We start from the raw sequence: 21,807 nt of genomic DNA on the forward strand, positions 1-21,807 counted from the left end.
CCATATTTTTTGTATGGGCCATTAATATACTTATATACGTTTATCATATCCCCCCTTAAACGTCTCTTCTCAAGACTAAACAATTGTAACTCCTTTAATCGCTCCTCATAGCTAAGATGTTCCATGCCCCATATTAGTTTAGTCACGCGTCTCTGCACCCTTTCCAGCTCCACAGTGTCCCTTTTATGTACAGGCGACCAAAACTGAACAGCATATTCCAGGTGAGGCCGTACCAATGCTTTATAAAGGGGGAGTATTATGTCCCTGTCCCTCGAGTCCATGCCTCTTTTGATACATGACAATATCCTGCCGGCTTTGGAAGCAGCAGCCTGACATTGCATGCTATTCTGTAGTCTGTGATCTACAAGTACACCCAGATCCTTCTCTACCAGTGACTCTGACAGTTTAATCCCCCCCTAAGACATACGATGCATGCAGGTTATTAGTACCCAGATGCATAACTTTACATTTATCCACATTGAACCTCATTTGCCAAGTGGATGCCCAGACACTTAGTCTATCCAAGTCATCTTGTAACTTATGCACATCCTCTATAGACTGTACCGTGCTACAAAGCTTGGTGTCATCTGCAAAGATAGAAACAGAGCTGTTAATGCCATCCTCTATATCATTGATAAATAAATTAAACAACAGCGGGCCCAGTACTGAACCTTGGGGTACACCACTAATAACCGGGGACCAATCAGAGTACGAATCATTGACCACCACTGTCACGATGCCGGCTGGCAGGAGGTGGATCCTCTGTGCCAGAGAGGGATAGCGAGGACCGTGCTAGTGGACCGGTTCTAAGACACTACTGGTTTTCACCAGAGCCCGCCGCAAAGCGGGATGGTCTTGCTGCGGCGGTAGTGACCAGGTCGTATCCACTAGCAACGGCTCACCTCTCTGGCTGCTGAAGATAGGCGAGGTACAAGGGAGTAGGCAGAAGCAAAGTCGGACGTAGCAGAAGGTCGGGGGCAGGCGGCAAGGTTCGTAGTCAGGGGAGATAGCAGAAGTTCTGGTACACAGGCTTTAAACACACAAAACGCTTTCACTAGGCACAAGGGCAACAAGATCCGGCAAGGAAGTGCATGGAAGGAGGATAGATATAGTCAGGGACCAGGTGGAAGCCAATTAAGCTAATTGGGCCAGGCACCAATCATTGGTGCACTGGCCCTTTAAGTCTCAGGGAGCTGGCGCGCGCGCGCCCTAGAGAGCGGAGCCGCGCGCGCCAGCACATGACAGCAGGGGACGGGAACGGGTAAGTGACCTGGGATGCGATTCGCGAGCGGGCGCGTCCCGCTGTGCGAATCGCATCCCCAACGGCCATGACAGAGCAGCGCTCCCGGTCAGCGGGACTGACCGGGGAGCTGCAGGGAGAAAGACGCCGTGAGCGCTCCGGGGAGGAGCGGGGACCCGGAGCGCTAGGCGTAACAGTACCCCCCCCCCCTTAGGTCTCCCCTTCTCTTTATCCGGTAACTGCCTCCCCTGGGATGAGGACACCGGGAAAGGATGGAGGGATTCCTCAACGGCAGGCAGAACAGCAGGAGTAGGAATGGGGAGAGAGGGCAGAGGGCGAGACCTGGCACGGGGCAGTGTGACACCAGGACGAGGGCCATGCGGGGACACAGGGGCTTGCCTGATGGGACTGGGAGGGGGGGAGAGGCATTTCCTGTGGCAGGCAGAGTCCTTAATGACCTTAGGGGGACCGGATACAGGAGGAACCACAGGGTCACGGCAGGGAGTACTGGGAACCGGTTGAAGGCAGTCCTTGGAACAAGAGGGGCCCCAACTCTTGATCTCCCCAGTGAACCAATCCAGGGTTGGGGAATGGTGTTGAAGCCAGGGTAGTCCAAGGAGAACTTCAGAAGTGCAATTAGGAAGGACCAAAAATACAATTTCCTCGTAATGAGGTCCGATGCACATTAGGAGGGGCTCCGTGCGGAAACGCACGGTGCAATCCAACTTGGCTCCGTTGACCGCGGAAACGTGGAGTGGCTTGACAAGACGGGTCACCGGAATGCGGAATTTATTCACTAAGGACTCCCGAATAAAATTCCCAGAAGCTCCAGAGTCCAGGCAGGCCACGGCTGAGAGGGAAGAGCTGGCTGAAGCAGAAATCCGAACAGGCACCGTGAGACGTGGAGAAGCCGACTTAGCATCAAGAGACGCCACACCCACGAGAGCTGGGTGCGAGCGTGCGTTTCCCAGACGTGGAGGACGGATTGGGCAATCCACCAAAAAATGTTCAGTACTGGCACAGTACAGACAGAGATTTTCTTCTCTACGGCGATTCCTCTCTTCCTGGGTCAGGCGAGACCGATCCACTTGCATGGCCTCCTCGGCGGGAGGCCCAGGCGAAGACTGCAAAGGATGCTGTGGGAGAGGTGCCCAGAGATCTAAGTCTTTTTCCTGGCGGAGCTCTTGGTGTCGTTCAGAAAAACGCATGTCAATGCGGGTAGCCAAATGGATGAGTTCTTGGAGGTTGGCAGGAATCTCTCGTGCGGCCAGCACATCCTTGATGCGACTGGATAGGCCTTTTTTAAAGGTCGCGCAGAGAGCCTCATTATTCCAGGATAGTTCAGAAGCAAAAGTACGGAATTGTATGGCGTACTCGCCAACGGAAGAATTACCCTGGACCAGGTTCAACAGGGCAGTCTCGGCAGAAGAAGCTCGGGCTGGCTCCTCGAAGACACTCCGGAGTTCAGCGAAGAAGGCCAGGACAGTGGCTGTGGCAGGATCATTGCGGTCCCAGAGCGGTGTGGCCCAAGACAAGGCCTTTCCTGAAAGAAGGCTTACTACGAACGCCACCTTAGACCGTTCTGAAGGAAACAAGTCCGACAACATCTCCATATGCAGGGAACACTGAGACAAAAATCCACGGCAGAGTTTAGAGTCCCCATCAAATTTGTCCGGCAGGGACAAGCGGAGGTTAGGAGCGGCCACTCGCTGCGGAGGAGGTGCAGGAGCTGGCGGAGGAGATGGTTGCTGCTGTAGCAGAGGCAGAAGTTGCTGTAACATGGCGGTCAACTGCGACAGCTGCTGTCCTTGTTGGGCAATCTGCTGCGATTGCTGAGCGACCACCGTGGGAAGATCAGCGAGACTTGGCAGCGGCACCTCAGCGGGATCCATGGCCGGATCTACTGTCACGATGCCGGCTGGCAGGAGGTGGATCCTCTGTGCCAGAGAGGGATAGCGAGGACCGTGCTAGTGGACCGGTTCTAAGACACTACTGGTTTTCACCAGAGCCCGCCGCAAAGCGGGATGGTCTTGCTGCGGCGGTAGTGACCAGGTCGTATCCACTAGCAACGGCTCACCTCTCTGGCTGCTGAAGATAGGCGAGGTACAAGGGAGTAGGCAGAAGCAAAGTCGGACGTAGCAGAAGGTCGGGGGCAGGCGGCAAGGTTCGTAGTCAGGGGAGATAGCAGAAGTTCTGGTACACAGGCTTTAAACACACAAAACGCTTTCACTAGGCACAAGGGCAACAAGATCCGGCAAGGAAGTGCATGGAAGGAGGATAGATATAGTCAGGGACCAGGTGGAAGCCAATTAAGCTAATTGGGCCAGGCACCAATCATTGGTGCACTGGCCCTTTAAGTCTCAGGAAGCTGGCGCGCGCGCGCCCTAGAGAGCGGAGCCGCGCGCGCCAGCACATGACAGCAGGGGACGGGAACGGGTAAGTGACCTGGGATGCGATTCGCGAGCGGGCGCGTCCCGCTGTGCGAATCGCATCCCCAACGGCCATGACAGAGCAGCGCTCCCGGTCAGCGGGACTGACCGGGGAGCTGCAGGGAGAAAGACGCCGTGAGCGCTCCGGGGAGGAGCGGGGACCCGGAGCGCTAGGCGTAACAACCACTCTCTGGGTACGATCCATGAGCCAGTGTTCAATCCAGTTACAAACTAAAATTTCCAAACCCAAAGACCTTAACTTACCTGTCAGACATCTATGAGGGACAGTATCAAACGCTTTGGCAAAATCCAGAAACACTATATCCACAGCCATTCCTCTGTCAAGGCTTCTACTCACCTCTTCATAAAAGCAAATTAGATTGGTTTGACAACTTCTATCCTTAGTAAACCCATGCTGGCTATCACTTATAAGGGATTACATACAGGAATACATAGGGGATAATTGTATTATAAGTCCTTCAAACAATTTACCCACAATGCACGTTAAACTTACCGGTCTATAGATTCCTGGGGAAGACCTAGAGCCCTTTTTGAAGATAGGCACCACATTCGCCTTGCGCCAGTCCCTTGGCACAATACCAGACACCAGAGAATCTCTAAATATCATGAACAGGGGTACAGATATTACTGAACTTACCTCTCTAAGAACTCTTGGGTGCAATCCATCTGGCCCTGGAGATTTGCTTACATTTATATTACTTAACTTACCTTGTACCATCTCTACATTAAGCCAGTTCAGTACATTATATGATATGTTACCAGCACTGACCTGGCCAATGTCAGCTCCTTTTTCCATAGTGTATACAGAACTAAAGAACCCATTCAGTAGCTCCGCTTTCTCTTGATCGCCTGTGACAACCTCCCCATTATCATTATTAAGAGGTCCTACATGCTCTGTCCTTGGTTTTTTTGCATTTATATATCTAAAAAAATATTTAGGATTAGTTTTGCTTTCTTTGGCCACCTGTCTCTCATTTAGAATTTTTGCTGTTTTTATTACATTTTTACAGATTTTATTAAGCTCTTTGTACTGTTTAAATGTTATAGCTGACCCATCAGATTTGAATTTTTTGAAGGATTTTTTGTTGTTGTTTATTGCTCTTTTAACATCATTTGTCAGCCATGTAGGATTTAGTTTTAATCGTTTATATTTGTTCCCCTTTGGTATATATTTAGCTGTATAGTTATTTAGAGTTGATTTAAAGATGTCCCATTTACCTTCTGTATCAGTATTTGAGAACACCTCCCCCCAGTCTATGTCCTGTAGTGCAGCCCTCAGCCCAGGGAAGTTTGCCTTTTTAAAGTTATATGTTTTTGCCTTCCCCGCCTGTCTTTGTTTTCTACATTTTAAGTCAAAAGTAACTATATTGTGATCGCTATTACCAAGGTTTTCCCGCACAGTTACATTACCAACCAGCTCTGCGTTGTTGGAAATGATCAGATCCAACAAGGCATCACTTCTTGTTGGGTCCTCCACAAATTGGCCCATAAAATTATCCTGCAATAAATTTAGGAATTGTCGCCCCTTTGTAGTTTTAGCCAACCCCAATCTATATCTGGATAGTTAAAATCTCCCATTATTACCACTGTACCTGCCCTGGCGGCACTCTCTATTTGTTTATGAAGCCGAACTTCTATCTCTTCAGTGATATTAGGGGGTCTGTAGATTACACCAAATATTTTTTCAGTATTTCCCTCCTTTTGTAAATCTACCCACCGTGATTCCACCTCCTCAGAATCATCACACACTATGGCATCGTTCACACTGACTTTCATACCGCTTCTTACATACAGACAGACTCCACCACCTTTACTGTTCATTCTATCCTTGCGAAACAATGTAAACCCCTGCAGATTGACAGCCCAGTCATGCGAGGAGTCCAGCCATGTCTCAGTGACCCCAACTATATCAATATGTTCCTCAAGTATCAAGGCCTCAAGCTCCCCAATTTTATTTGCTAGGCTTCTGCCATTTGTGAACATACACTTTACATTTCCATCCTTTATGTTATTGGGGTTAATATGATTCAAGGGTGTAAGTTTTATTTTCCTATGAAGCCTATTCCTATTAACTATTCTAACCCCTCCCTCCGCTCCACCCCCAGGTACATTTATAATTCCCACCTCTCTATCTACACTATCTTCCCCCTCTTTGCTGTAGGTTCCCTCCCCCCAAGTCCCTAGTTTAAACACTCCTCCACCCTTCTAGCCATCTTCTCCCCAAGCAAAGCTGCACCCTCCCCATTGAGGTGCAGCCCGTCCCTACGGTAGAGCCGGTAACCGCCAGCGAAGTCAGCCCAGTTCTCCATGAACCCAAACCCTTCCTTCCTACACCAGCTTCTGAGCCACTTGTTTACCTCCCTGATCTCCCGCTGCCTCTCTGGTGCGGCTCATGGTACTGGTAGTATTTCAGAAAATACTACCTTGGAGGTCCTTGCCTTAAGCTTGCGGCCTAAGTCCCTGAAATCATTTTTAAGGACACTCCACCTACCTCTTACTTTGTCATTGGTGCCAATATGTACCATGACTGCTGGGTCCTCTCCAGCCCCGCCCAGCAACCTGTCAACCTGATCCGCGATGTGCCGAACTCGTGCACCAGGCAGACAACACACTTCGGCGATCCCGGTCTTTGTGACAGATTGCCCTATCTGTCCCCCTAATAATTAGCTATTTCTCCACACCCCAAGAAGCCGCTGCAGATCATTGATTTAAAGTGGGCGCTTTAAATCAATGAACTGCAGCGACTTTGGCCACCCTACCCCCGCACCACACACCGAACCCACCGCCACTGCCCCCTCCAGCCATAGCATCCCCCCCACCCCTGCACCACACACCGCCCCCACCGCTGCTGCCCCATTGCCTTCCCTATCCCCGGTTTTATAATTACCTGTTCCCGGGGTCCACGTTACTTCTGGCTCCCGTCCTGAGCTGTCACTGTGCACACTGACGATGACGTCACGTTGAGGAGGTCACTGCGCAGCGCACAGCGTAACGCAGGATGCGGCAGGAGCCAGGAGTAGCACGGGCCCCAGACCCCGGGAACAGGTAATTATAGAACCGGGGATAGGGGAGGCAATGGGGGGGGCGGCGTGCGGTGGGGGGCGGTCGTGGTGGGGCGGGACATTATCGGATTATCGGCAAGGTAATTGCCGATATCAAAAATCGTGAATATCGGCCAAACCGATAATCGATCTATCCCTGTTTTGTATACCGTGTTACGTTCTTGGCATCCACACTGTGTCATGGTGTTCATACTGTTTAATATTCTCAAGGTATTCAGGCAGTTCATACGCTCATGGTATTTCATACTGTTCTTCACTCATGATTAGCTACATCGTCACTTGTGGCATTTATACTGTTAACACGTTTCATGACACTGCTGTATTTATACGCTCACGATTTTCATACGGTCATACGCTCACATGTTGATACTGCTCATACACTCATGGCGTTCGTATTGTTCATACGCTCACGACATTCATATTGGCATTTATACTGTTCATACGCTCATGACTTTATACTGTTTATTACACTCATGGGATTCATACTGTTCCATACACGCACAGCATCGATGCTGTTCATACACTCCGGCTGTGATGCTGTTTCTTGCCTTACAGCTCGATACGGTTTCATACGTGTATGGCATCAATATTGTTTCATACATTTATGGCATTGATGCTGTTCATACGCCCTTGGAATTGATGCTGGTTCACACGCTCTCCGCATTGATACTGTTTTCTATGCTCATGCCATCGTTGGTGTTTCTTATGCTCATGGCGTTGATACTGTTCTGTGGCTCCTGATATTCATATTGTTAACACACTAATGGTGCTCACATTGTTTCATACTGCTCATGGCATTGATTAGGGTTCTCTTGCCCATAAGCCTTAATACTGGTTATACACTTGTGGTATTCACACTTGTCATATGCTCTCGTTGTGCATTCATTCGTAGCATTATGGTGCATGGTCACTCGTGGCGTTCGTGTTTGTGGCATTCAAAGGTTCACGTGCCCGCAGAGTTTGTGCTGTACATGCATCCGTGGCATTTGTGCTGTGCATATGCCACAGTATTTGCCACACAGAATTAGTCATCCTTGCTGGGCACATTTTCATTCATACGGTACACATATTTGCAGCATCTCATGGAACACACGCTTATAGTTCTACACCATGCATGCACTTATTGTAGTATTCTGTACATACAATCATCTCATACGATAGTTGCCGTATTCTTATACGGTATACTTGCTAGATATAACTTGCGGCACTGCCTTTGTCGGCACATGCGCCCATTACGTTACAGGGTACACATGGTCATATCATCCATACTGGTCATAGGCCCACTGTGCTTACGTTACATAAATCACACAACATTGATACCGGGAATACATTTATAGGATTCATACTGCCATATTGGGAGCATTGATATATTCTTGTTCTTTCATACTGGGCAGTCATACATAACACTTTAGCCACATCAGCCCGGCATACAGGACCAATTACTGACATTAAATCTAAATGCATACTCTTGTTAGGTTCATAACATCTATAGCTTAGATTACACTTTGGCCGTCATTCCATAATTTAATGACACACAGGTGGTTGCAATAAAAAAAGCGCACGTCCACAGCCACGATGGTTACTGGGACCGGGCACATCCATAGGCATGATGGTACGCAAGATCTGTTAGTCCACAGGCACAATGGTTCACGTACAGAACTGTCATGCCGATGGGTACGTTGGTCACAAAAAGACACGATGACGATGAAGGGATCGGTAAATCACAGCAGGACGTCATTCCTAAGATCATTTGAGTGGGTAGCTTGTCATTTGAAGGTATGGTTTAGTCAGGCAAGTTGCTTATTCGAGGGTAGTTTTGATTTACAGAAGATTTGACGCCACAAAATTATCATCACCGAGGTCTGTCAGGTAGCATGTGGTGTGTCACTTTCAGTTTATTTTTGCCACCTAACAGCAGGGGCTGGATCTATGGGTATCCCTCTTACCCCAATGTCACAAGTATGTATGTTAAAGAAGCTTCCAGCTTGCATGTCAGTTTGAACTTGTTCAATACCGACTCGTTTATTACAGACTGAGAAAGTCTACCTTAGCTCTTCGGTACCAGGCATCGACTACTTGGCTAGCTAGTTCACAAGTTCCTTGTTTTCGGTCTCAATTCAGAGGCCAAAGATTGAGGTTCGGGTTAGGGGGCTTTGTGGTATTGGTCCATGATTATAAACCCTTTTATCCCTACCAGATTTACTTTTTCAATTTATCCATTACAGGGTATGCCCACAAAAGGCGTGCCCTCCATCATGGTCATTGGGCACATATCTGACAGTTAGGTTTAGTGTAATTTTTTCCATACAGGTACGTATGTATTGCCGTAATCACGAGCACGAGTGTGAAGCCCTGAACACAAGTGTTTTATTTAACCCCCAGAGCTGGATTCACAGCTTAGATCGATCAGAACTGCTCTATAGTGTCTTCCAGCTGCTTATGGTTTTTAAAGAGACACAGAAGTACAGAATTTTCATCTCTGTGTTCAGTGAAGGTATTATAGAGGCTGGGCTCCACCTTCCAGCTCAGGGGAAACTGAAGACATCTGATGAAAAATGGAATATACAAGTTATATAATGGCCGAAAATAGGGTTATTCCTCACGTAAACACACTACAGCTTATTCTGAAAGGCTGCCTAAAACAGGTATGCGTTAACTGGTAAAAATTTAACAATGAATTAAACATTTTAAAAAAGATGTGTACAATATGTTTGGTTAGTGGTAACATGTATAATTTTAATAAAGTATTGTAAATATTTCAGTATATTAACTTCAATTTTTTTTTTGGTCAAATGATTGCTTATTTTCCATTTTGATGGTGACATTGGGCTTTGTTCTTTATATCTTACAAATGCTTTTCGTAATACATTGTTTCAATTTTGCAATGCATACCCATTGGGCATTATCAGTCAAAATTACATCACAAAAAGTGTCCTTATTGCTTCCCACAATTGGATATGAAAGGGGTTGTCAAGGGAGCAGAAAAGATCTTCTCTCTGGCGAGTGTCACAATCATTACCAGCAGACGAAATCACGCAGGCGACGACCAATAGCTTGCAAAATATTGCTCTCATTGCATGATTACTTGCATTCGCCTCCTCCCGCCTTAGAAGGTCTAGTTACAAGACAGGGCAAATGTAAACACCAGGGAGCAAAACAGGTAGGATATTTTCTGCCCCCCTCTAAAGTTTTACCGTCCTTTCTAAAAACTTTTGACATGTCATGCGGATCCCTACAGCAATCTTTAAATACAGTCATGGCCGTAAATGTTGGCACCTCTGAAATGTTTCAAGAAAAGGAAGTATTTGTCACAGAAAAGGATTGCAGTAATACGTTTTGCTATACACTTGTTTAATCCCTTTGTGTGTATTGGCACTAAGCCAAAAGAGGGAGGGAAAAAAAGCAAATTGGACATAATGTCACACCAATCTCCAAAAATGGTCTGTACAAAATTATTGGAACCCGTAACTTAATATTTGGTTGCACATCCTTTGGAAAAAATAACTGAAATCAGTCGCTTCCTATAACCATCAATAAGCTTCTTACACCTCTCAGTTGGAATGTTGGATCACTCTTCCTTTGCAAACTGCTCCAGGTCTCTTATTGGAAGGGCGCCTTTTCCCAACAGCAATTTTTAGATCTCTCCACAGGTGTTCAATGGGATTTAGATCTGAACTCAGTGCTGGCCACTTCAGAACTCTTCAGCACTTTGTTGCCATCTATTTCTGGATGCTTTTTGACGTATGTTTGGGGTCATTGTCCTGGTGAAAGACCCAAGATCTCAGACGCAAACCCATATTTCTGACACTGGGCTGTACAGTTCGACCCAAAATCCGTTGGTAATCCTCAGATTTCATGATGCCTTGCACGCATTCAAGGCACCCAGTGCCAGAGGCAGCAAAGCAATCCCAAAATTTCATTGAGCCTCCACCATATTTCACTTTAGGTACTGTGTTCTTTTCTTTGTAGGCCTCATTCCATTTTCTGTAAACAGTAGAATGATGTGCTTTACCAAAAAGCTCTATCTTGGTCTCATCTGTCCACAAGATGTTTTCCCAGAAGGATTTTGGCTTATTAAAGTTCATTTTTTTTATGTCTGTGTCATAGTCCTGGGTCTCTTCTGCCATAGCCTTTCATTTCATTTAAAGGTCGATGGATAGTTTGTGCTGACCAGCCTGCAGAACAGCTTGTATATCTTTGGAACTTGTTTGGAGCTGCTTATCCACCATCTGGACTGTCCTGCGTTGACACCTTTCATGGGTGCCATGGGTTGCAAACTTCTTCATAATGTTGCGCACTGTGGACAAAGGCAAATCTAGATCTTTGGAGATGGACTTGTAACCTTGAGATTGTTGATATTTTTCCACAATTTTGATTCTCAGATAGTTCTCTTCTCTTTCTGTTGTCCATGCTTAGTGTGGCACACACAGGCACACAATTCAATGACTAAGTGAACTTCTCTCCTTTTTATCTGCTTTCATGTGTGATTTTTATATTGCCCACACCTGTTATTTGCCCCAGGTGAGTTTAAAGGAGCATCACATGCTTTAAACAATCTTATTCTTCCACAATTTTGAAAGGGAGCAAATAATTTTGTCCAGACCATTTTTGGAGTTTTGTGTGACATTATGTCCAATTTGCTTTTTTTCCTTCCTTTTTTTGGTTTAGTTCCAATACACACAAAGGGAATAAACATGTGCATAGCAAAACCATGTGTTACTGCAATCCTTTTCAGAAATACAAAAAAAATTTGAAAAATTTCAGGGGTGCTAACATTTACGGCCATGGCTGTATATCTGGGTGAAGCACTGGCATTTTCTCTAACTCACTGCAAGAATGCAATAGATTATAATGGAGCCAGAATCCTGGATTTTATAAATTATCTGTTGGATCATGAAAAATATAACTTTTTTTAATTGAAAAAAAAAATGTCTAGATATTGTAGTTATATAATTCTTATGCTGCCCAGTATGGTGTCTATTGCTATGATTGCTATTGGCAGTTACACAAGAAGTGTACATGAACTGGATGTACAGATATGCAATCAAATGCATTTATAAAAAAAAAATTGTCTGTTTTTATACAAAAATTTTCGGACCACACTATGCTTTTGTATACAGAAAACCTAAACATAGTGAATCAGAAATCCCCGGAAAGCAGAGCACAGGTAGTACTGAGTCTCATAAAATTCCGCTGTTTCCTTAAACAGCATGGATGAGCAAAAACAAAGGGACATAACAGAATGTCAAAAGTTATGTGAATGTTTAGGTGCACTTTAAATTTAGGAGCTTTCTTTTGAAATGTTCAGCTCTAAAACTATGCAATGCTATCAGCAGACTGTAGGTTAACCTGTTGGTTTTATGTGCAGTGCATGGACTGAATACAATTTGCTATGTGCAACAGCCTGCTTTCATGTTTCCTGCTCCATGCATCTTCTGAAGAGGAACCATGCTAGTTATCGAAATGGTCCTGCAAATAAAAAGTTTAGATACTGAACATTATGAGCAGACCTGTGTTTATTCTGACTTTTTGTTTTTTGTATTGAAGATCCCTGTACTGAATGTGCAAGTAAAACTAGCTCCTGCCTTCTGCACAGTTGCAGGCACCATATTTTCCTCTCTCAATTACTTCCGAGTCATCTTTACAGGTGGAGTGGGAAAAAATGGATCAACAATAGCTGTAAGTACATATTATGAAATGTTTTGGTGGGTCAGCATTGAAGAGTTTATCCCAAGATTACAACATATCCATATTCTAATGGAGTTTGTACACATTTGCCTAAGACTGGGGTTACACGATGACTTTGGCTGCAACATGGGTTGTGCGACCAAATATAGCTGTGTTTCTCTCTCTGAATCATATTGCATTGCAACTAATAGAAGTGAATGGGGTCCTGTTACTGCCCACAAGTGGCTATGATCAAAAATCCATCCTACATAGATAGCCTCCACCTGACTTTAAAAGAAAAACTGACTTTAAAGGCCCTCCCTTTCTTCTCCTCCCTACTATTTTTCCTGTCCCGATCTGGGCAGTTAATCTGAGAGGTGGGTGAGCTTTTTTGTGCCCACAGAATAAACCATCTTCTCCCACCTTGTTGGAACTTTCTTCCCTCTGGGGTCATGCACCAGTTCAGTGGCGGTCCCACTTGCAGCATACAGGCAGCTTATGCACAGTGGTAGCAGCAAGGTTATATCTGGGTAGGTGCTTTTTCCAGTGTGGGGTGCTGCAGAAACAACATATTGGTAACAATGATTCAGTTCTTCAGTTACAGACTCGTGTCGAGAAAATGATATACTCCTAAGGATCTGGGCTGGATCCAAGAGCAGGAAGAAATTAAGCATCCTTTTGGACCCAGAGGTACAATAGTCCTTCCTGCCCAGAGAAGAGATTAGGGGTTTAAGGCTTAGTGGCAAGGTTTTGATCTCAGAAATCCTGGTCCATAATGCCTGCAATATCAGTGCTTGGCCCTCTGGCAGCCTGTATACCTTCAGTAAAGTGGGCCTAATTCCATTCAAAGCTACTATGAATTCTTAGACCAGGTAGTCCAGGGGACTACCCAAAGAGGGAACTTTTAGCAATTTGGATTGTTCTTCAACATTTAGAGCAGTTAAGAAACAGACACATTCTTATCTAGTCGGACAACACCACAGTTGTAGCATTTATCCTTTCACCAAGGAGGATCCAGACACTGTCTGTTACAATGAAAAAAAAATGTTTTACCTAAATTCAAAGGATTGCCTAAAACACTGTATATTCCCTGGCTTAAAATTGAATGTTCAATCGGGGTTTATGCCTTTCCTGCAATACTGTTAATCCCCAGGGTTAACAGTATTGTTAAGACAACAACATTGCACTTGTATTCTGATTGCCCCATTTTTTCTCGAGAGGTTGGTTCTCTCTTCCACAATCCATGAGCCTGGGCAATCCAATTGGATTTCCGGGTCTCCAGGTCCTCCTTTCCCAGGGATCTCTCTTTTACAGTCAGATTCAGAGCCTCAGTCTTTCTGCCTGGAAACTGAAAAGGTCATGTTTACAGAGGAGAGGGTTCTCAGACAGATTTATCCAAACTCAACTGGCAAGTCAGAAGGCTTCTGCATCAAAGATGTACACTAAAGTGTAGAGGAAAAATGCTTTGTGGTGTGGGTCGTCTTTTTTTTCTCTTGCTTGTCATGACATCTCTAAAATGCTTGACTTTCTTCAGGATGGATTTGATTTGGGTCTTACACTTAGCACTCTAAGGGTACAAGTCTCAGCATAAGGTGATCTTTATCAGGTCAAGTTATGAGACAACAGTTGGATTTCCAGATTCATTAAGGCCACAGGGAGGTTAAGACCCAGAATCGGGAATACTTGTCCCCCATGGAACTTGTATACGGTACTGGTGGCACTTATGAGTGCACATTTTGAGTGCTCTCTATCAAGCATCCTTATTTTAGGGTACTAGAGGTGTTTAAACTAGACCCCAATTGTATTCCAATAGTTTCAGCTTCCATCCATAGGTCTCAGGATATCATTATTCAACTTTGTTCTTTAATATATAGAAGTCACCAGTCCTTGAAGGAAGTATAGAATTCTGTTTTTACAATTTGCAGGGCCTAACAGGGATAATAAGGCCTCAAAAGGTCAGTGCCAGATGGATATGGTTAGCTATGTTGAAATCATACGACGCCAGTGGGTATATTTCTCCCCCCTTCAGGCAAAGGGCACATTCTACCAGAGCATTTTCCTCTTCATGTGCAGAAAGTGGGTCTGCCTCTGTTGAACAGATTTGTAAAGCTGCCCTTTTCCAAGCACTATACACTTGACATTATGGCAAGTGTAGATATAGCATTTGGACGGAAAGTCCTATGTGCCGTGGTCCCTCCCTAAATTATTCTTTGGTATTTTCTCAAGGTGCTGTCATGGAGACAAGTGAAGAAACAGTGAATTATAATGCTGGGAAGTCTCCACAACAGCACCCATACATCCCACCCTTTTTCTCTGCTTCCTTTTGGTGATGGGTTGTTTTGTTGTAGTGTACACTCTTTCCTACACAATGTTCTTTAGAAATACACTGGGAAGGAGAAGAAAGGGAGGGCCTTTTAACCTCTGTTTTTCCTTTCCAATCAAATGGAGGCAATCTTGTTGCTGTTGGGGAAATCTAAGGATCAGTGAGTAAAATTCACTCTTCTTTGCTTTTATTGGGTCAAAGCTACTTGCAGCAGGTGCTGCGTGGCTCCGGAAGAGCAACACTGTGATAAAACAGACATATTTTTCCTGATCTGCTGTATCTAGATGCAGATCAGAGGGGTTCTCCTTTTTGTTTTTGTTTTTTGGTTATTTTTTTAATCTCCTTAGATGCTGCCATCATACTCAACTGTACTGGTCCTCTGGTGCTGCAGTTCTGTTTGCTCTTGTCCCCTGTTCCTTTGTACTTTTGCCTGCTTTAGATGACATCAGGAACGGACTGCTCAGCCAGTCGTTGTCTGCAGCAGTGACCCACTCCAGCCAGTGGCTGAGAAGGCAGTTGCTGCAGGATCTGACTGGGGACTAAGCACATCAGACCAACATGGGTTATTTTTTTATTTTGGCAGGACCTGAGCGCATACAAACTAAACAACTCTAATGCTATTGTCATATTTTAAAGTAAGGAGGAAAAAAAAATGAAAATGCGAAAATGGAAAAACCCCGGGTCCTTAACCCCTTAAAGGGGTACTCCGCCTCTAGACATCTTATCCCCTATCCAAAGGATAGGGGATAAGATGTCAGATCGCCGGGGTCCCGCTGCTGGGGACCCCGGGGATCGCTGCTGCAGTACCCCACTATCATTACTGCGCAGAGCGAGATCGCTCTGCACGTAATGACGGGCAATACAGGGGCCGGAGCATCGTTACGTCACGGTTCCGCCCCTCATGACGTCACGGCCCGCCCCTGTCAATACAAGTCTATGGGAGGGGGCGTGGCAGTCGTCACGCACCCTGCCATAGACTTGCATTAAGGGGACGGGCCGTGATGTCATGAGGGGCGGAGCCATGACGTCACGCTGCTCCGGCCCCTGTATCGCCCGTCATTACGCACAGAGCGAACTCGCTCTGTGCAGTAATGATGACGGGGTGCCGCAGTGGCGATCCCCCGGGGACCGCGGCGATCTAACATCTTACCCCTATCCTTTGGATAGGGGATAACATGCCAGGGGCGGAGTACCCCTTTAAGGACAATAAGGGCACCTGCTGCGGGTGTCACTCCCGCAACCCGCTCCGCCCCTCTTCCGGAGGACGTGAGCGGGTGCAGGAAGAAGACCCCGGGAGCTGGGGACCCCGATCCCCGGCGTCCATGTTGGGATCGGGGCCCCAGGAGCAGCGGCGGCGAGGGACTGACCTGTGTCCCGGAGCAGCAGTAGGAGGTGAGTGACAGCCTCCTGCTGTTGCTTAGCAACAGCTCCCAGCATGCAAAAAGGGCATGCTGGGAGCTGTAGTTATGCAACAGCAGGAGGCAGACCACCACAACTCCCAGCATTCCCTTATGGGCATGCTGGGACTTATAGTTTTGCAACAGCTGGAGGCACATTTTTTCTATGGAAAAGTGTACCTTCAGCTGTTGTATAACTACAACTCCCAGCTTGCACAAACAGCTAAAGTGCATGCTGGGAGTTGTAGTGGTGCATCTGTTGGTTGCATAACTACAACTCCCAGCATGCCCGTTGGCTGTCGATGACTGCTGAGAGTTGTAGTTTTGCAACAGCTGAAGGCACACTGGTTGTAAAACACTGAGTTAAGTAGCAAACCAGTGTGTCTCCAGCTGTTGCATAACTACAATCCCCAGCATCCCCAGCTAAAGTAGTATGCCTCCAGCTGTTGCAAAACTACAAGACCCAGCATGCCCTTCCGCTGTCCGTACATGCTGGGGGTTGTAGCTTTTGCAACAGCTGAAGGCACACTGGTTGCAAAACACTGAGTTTGTTACCAAACTCGGTGTTTCTCAACCAGTGTGCCCCCAGCTGTTGCAAAGCTACAACTCCCAGCATGCACTGATAGACCGTACATGCTGGGAGTTGTAGTTTTGCTACAGCTGGATGTTTCTCCCTCCCAATGTGAATGTACAGGGTACAGTCACATGGGCGGAGGTTTACAGTAAGTATCCGGCTGCAAGTTTGAGCTGCGGCAAATTTTCTGCCGCAGCTCAAACTGCCAGCGAGAAACTACTGTGAACCCCCGCCCGTGCGACTGTACCTTAAAAACACTACACTATACTAACACACAATAAAATAAAAAGTAAAAAACACTACATATACACATACCCCTACACAGCCCCCCTCCCCAATAAAAATGAAAAACGTCTGGTACGCCACTGTTTCCAAAACGGAGCCTCCAGCTGTTGCAAAACTACTCCTCCCAGTATTACCAGATAGCCACTGACTGTCCAGGCATGCTGGGGAGTTTTACAACAACTGGAGGCACCCTGTTTGTGAATCACTGGCGTAGAATACCCCTATGTCCACCCCTATGCAAGTCCCTAATTTAGGCCTCAAATGTGCATGGCGCTCTCACTTTGGAGCCCTGTCGTATTTCAAGGCAACAGTTTAGGGTCACATATGGGGTATCGCCGTACTCGGGAGAAATTGTGTTACAAATTTTGGGGCATATTTTCTGCTCTTACCCTTTTTAAAAATGTTAAATTTTTGGGAAACCAAGCATTTTAGGTAAAAAAAAAAAAAATTTTTTTTTTTTACATATGCAAAAGTCGTGAATCACCTGTAGGGTATTAAGGTTCACTTTACCCCTTGTTACGTTCCACGAGGGGTCTAGTTTCCAAAATGGTATGCCATGTGTTTTTTTTTTTTTTTTTTTGTTGTTGTCCTGGCACCATAGGGGCTTCCTAAAGGTGACATGCCCCCCCAAAAACCATTTGTCGCTCCTTCCTTTCTGAGCCCTCTACTGTGCCCGCTGAACAATTAAAATAGACATATGAGGTATGACCTTACTCAAGAGAATACAAGGATTGGGTTTCAAATACAAGTAAAAATTTTCTCCTTTTACCCCTTGCAAAAATGCAAAAAATGGGTCTACAAGAACATGCGAGTGTAAAAAATGAAGATTTCGAATTTTCTCCTTCACTTTGCTGCTATTCCTGTGAAACATCTAAAGGGTTAAAACACTTTGGGGGGTGCAGTTTTTATAATGGGGTCATTTGTGGGGTATTTCTAAGATGAAGACCCTTCATATCCACTTCAAAACTGAACTGGTCCCTGAAAAATAGTGAGTTTGAAAATGTTGTGAAAAATTTCAAAATTGCTGCTGAACTTTGAAGCCCTCTGGTGTCTTCCAAAAGTAAAAACTCATAAATTTTATGATGCAAACATAAAGTAGAAATTTATTTTGAATATCCATTTTCCTTACAAGCAGAGAGCTTCAAAGTTAGAAAAATGCAAAATTTTCATTTTTTTCATCAAATTTGGGGATTTTTCACCAAGAAAGGATGCAAGTTACCATAAAATTTTACCACTAAGTAGATTGTCACGAAAAAACAATCTGGGATTCAGAATGATAACTAAAAGCATTCCAGAGTTATTAATGTTTAACCTCTTAAGGACATAGGACGTTCTCTAACGTCCCCACTACCTGGGCTTTAATGCCCAAGGACGTTAGAGAACGTCCTGTTGTATTTCCAGTCTCTGCCGCTCGCCGGGCAGAGATCGGAACTGGATGCCTGCTGAAATCCTTCAGCAGGCATCCAGGGCAAACGCCGAGGGGGGCCATGTAGGCCCCCCATGTCGGCGATCGCCGCAAATCGCAAGGGAAATCGCCCTTGCGATCTGCGGCGATACCAGGCTGATCGGGTCTCTGGGACCCGACCACCCGGTAATTTCGCATGATCCCGGCTGTCACAGACAGCCAGGACCATGCTGAAGTATCGGAGCGAGGTGGCAAACCTGCCACCTCCTCCGATCCCCTGCGATCCGTCGGTTAGTTAACCGACCAATCGCAGGAGGGGGGGCGGTTACTTCCTCCCGTCCTGCCCGGCCCCTGAAAGTCCGGAGAGGACGGGAGGAAGACCGGAGGACGAGGCGGGGGACGGGGGAGTGCAGGGGACCGGCCCCGGTACTTACCTCGTCCCTGAAGACCCGGATCCCGGCGAGGAAGATGGCGGCGGCGGCGACAGGTGAGTAGATCTTCAGCCGCGGTCGGGCCCTTTACAGCAATGCACGTCGCCGTAAAGCGACATGCATTGCTGTAATGGGACCGTGTATACTACAACTCCCAGCATGCCCAGACAGCCCTTGGCGTCTGGGCATGCTGGGAGTTGCAGTTTTGCAACATCTGGAGGTCCACAGTTTGGAGACCACTGTGCCCTTCCAGATGTTGCAAAACTACACATCCTCAGCATGCCCTTACTGTCCAGGCATGCTGGGAGTTGTAGTTCTGTAACATCTGGCCCTTCAGATGTTGCAGAACTACAACTCCCAGCATGCCTGGACAGTTTTGGCATACTGGGAGTTCTAGTTTTGCAACATCTGGAAGGGCACAGATTGGGAACCACTGTATTAGTGGTCTGCAAACTGTAGTCCTCCAGATGTTGCAAAACAACAACTCCCAGCATGCTGGGAGTTGTAGTTCGGCAACATCTGGCTCTAAAGATGTTGCCGAACTACTACTCCCAGCATTCCTGAGAATGTTTGGGAGTTGTGGTTTTGCAACAACTGGAGGCACACTGGTTGGGAAACATTGTCTGTTTCCTAACTCAGTGTTTCCCAACCGTGTGCCTCCAGCTGTTGCAAAACTATAACTACCAGCATGCACTGATAAACTGTGCATGCTGGGAGTTGTAGTTTTGTAACAGCTGGAGGTCCCCCCCTTGTGAATGTACAGGGTACATTCACATGGGCAGGGGGCTTACAGTGAGTATCAGGCTGCAAGTTTGCGATGCAGCTAATTTTGCGCGGCAGCTCAAACTCGCAGCGGGAACTCGCTGTAATCCCCCGCCCATGTGACTGTACCCTAAAAACACTACACTACACTAACACAAAATAAAATAAAAGTAAAAAACACTACATATACACATACCCCTACACAGCCCCCCCCCCCCCTCCCAATAAAAATGAAAAACGTCCGGTACGCCACTGTTTCCAAAATGGAGCCTCCAGCTGTTGCAAAACAAAAACTCCCAGTATTGCTGGACAGCCGTTGACTGTCCAGGCATGCTGGGAGTTTTGCAACAGCTGGAGGCACCCTGTTTGGGAATCACTGGCGTAGAATACCCCTATGTCCACCCCTATGCAATCCCTAATTCAGGCCTCAAATGCGCATGGCGCTCTCTCACTTTGGAGCCCTGTCGTATTTCAAGGCAACAGTTTAGGGTCACATATGGGGTATTGCCGTACTCGGGAGAAATTGCCTAACAAATTTTGGGGGGATTTTTCTCCTTTAACCCCTTATGAAAAGGTGAAGTTGGGGTCTACAACAGCGTGTTATTGTAAAAAAATAAATTTTTTACACTAACACGCTGGTGTTGCCCTTTACAGCTGGAGGTCCCCCCCTTGTGAATGTACAGGGTACATTCACATGGGCAGGGGGCTTACAGTGAGTATCAGGCTGCAAGTTTGCGATGCAGCTAATTTTGCGCGGCAGCTCAAACTCGCAGCGGGAACTCGCTGTAATCCCCCGCCCATGTGACTGTACCCTAAAAACACTACACTACACTAACACAAAATAAAATAAAAGTAAAAAACACTACATATACACATACCCCTACACAGCCCCCCCCCCCCTCCCAATAAAAATGAAAAACGTCCGGTACGCCACTGTTTCCAAAATGGAGCCTCCAGCTGTTGCAAAACAAAAACTCCCAGTATTGCTGGACAGCCGTTGACTGTCCAGGCATGCTGGGAGTTTTGCAACAGCTGGAGGCACCCTGTTTGGGAATCACTGGCGTAGAATACCCCTATGTCCACCCCTATGCAATCCCTAATTCAGGCCTCAAATGCGCATGGCGCTCTCTCACTTTGGAGCCCTGTCGTATTTCAAGGCAACAGTTTAGGGTCACATATGGGGTATTGCCGTACTCGGGAGAAATTGCCTAACAAATTTTGGGGGGATTTTTCTCCTTTAACCCCTTATGAAAAGGTGAAGTTGGGGTCTACAACAGCGTGTTATTGTAAAAAAATAAATTTTTTACACTAACACGCTGGTGTTGCCCTTTACTTTTCATTTTGACAAGAGGTAAAAGGGAAAAACGCCCCCCAAAATTTGTAATGCAACTTCTCCCGACTACGGAGATACCCCATATGTGGGCGCAAACTTCTCTGGGGGCGCACAACAAGGCCCAGAAGGGAGAGTGCACCATGTACATTTGAGGTGATTTGCACAGGGGTGGCTGATTGTTACAGCGGTTTTGACAAACGCAAAAAAAAAAAAAACCCCACATGTGACCCCATTTCGGTATTAAGGCTCACTTTATTCCTTGTTACGTTCCTCAAGGGGTCTAGTTTCCAAAATGGTATGCCACGTGAGGGTTTTTTGCTGTTGTGGCACCATAGGGGCTTCCTAAATGCGACATGCCCCCCGACCAAAATTTGCTCTCCAAAAGCCAAATATGACTCCTTCTCTTGTGAGCATTGTAGTTTGCCCGTAGTGCACTTCAGGTCCACGTATGGGGTATCTCCATACTCAGAAGAGATGGGGTTACAAATTTTGGGGGGTATTTTCTGCTTTTAACCCTTGCAAAAATGTGAAATTTGGGGGGAAACACACATATTAGTGAAAAAAATTTTTTTTTTTTTTACATATGCAAAAGTCGTGAAACACCTGTGCGGTATTAAGGTTCACTTTACCCCTTGTTACGTTTCCCAAGGGGTCTAGTTTCCAAAATGGTATGCCATGTGGGGATTTTTTGCTGTTCTGGTACCATAGGGGCTTCCTAAATGCAACATGCCCCCCAAAAACCATTTCAGAAAAACGTACTCTCCAAAATTCCCTTGTCGCTCCTTCGCTTCTGAGCCCTCTACTGCGCCCGCCGAACACTTTACATAGACATATGAGGTATGTGCTTACTCGAGAGAAATTGGGCTACAAATATAAGT

The 21,807-nt window shown here is 46.3% G+C and overlaps 1 protein-coding gene across 1 annotated transcript in view; it reads left to right on the forward strand.

The window, feature by feature from the left end:
* CEPT1 (choline/ethanolamine phosphotransferase 1) overlaps positions 1 to 21,807 on the forward strand; it is a 151,364-nt gene that overhangs the window by 102,130 nt on the left and 27,427 nt on the right. Inside the window, exon 6 of the mRNA XM_056557723.1 lies at positions 12,300 to 12,431. Within this exon, the coding sequence (XP_056413698.1) occupies positions 12,300 to 12,431 (132 nt within the window). The remainder of the gene's footprint in view (positions 1 to 12,299; positions 12,432 to 21,807) is intronic.

This window comes from Hyla sarda, chromosome 2 (genome assembly GCF_029499605.1).
Source record: "Hyla sarda isolate aHylSar1 chromosome 2, aHylSar1.hap1, whole genome shotgun sequence".
In the NCBI taxonomy this organism is placed as follows: Eukaryota; Metazoa; Chordata; class Amphibia; order Anura; family Hylidae; genus Hyla; species Hyla sarda.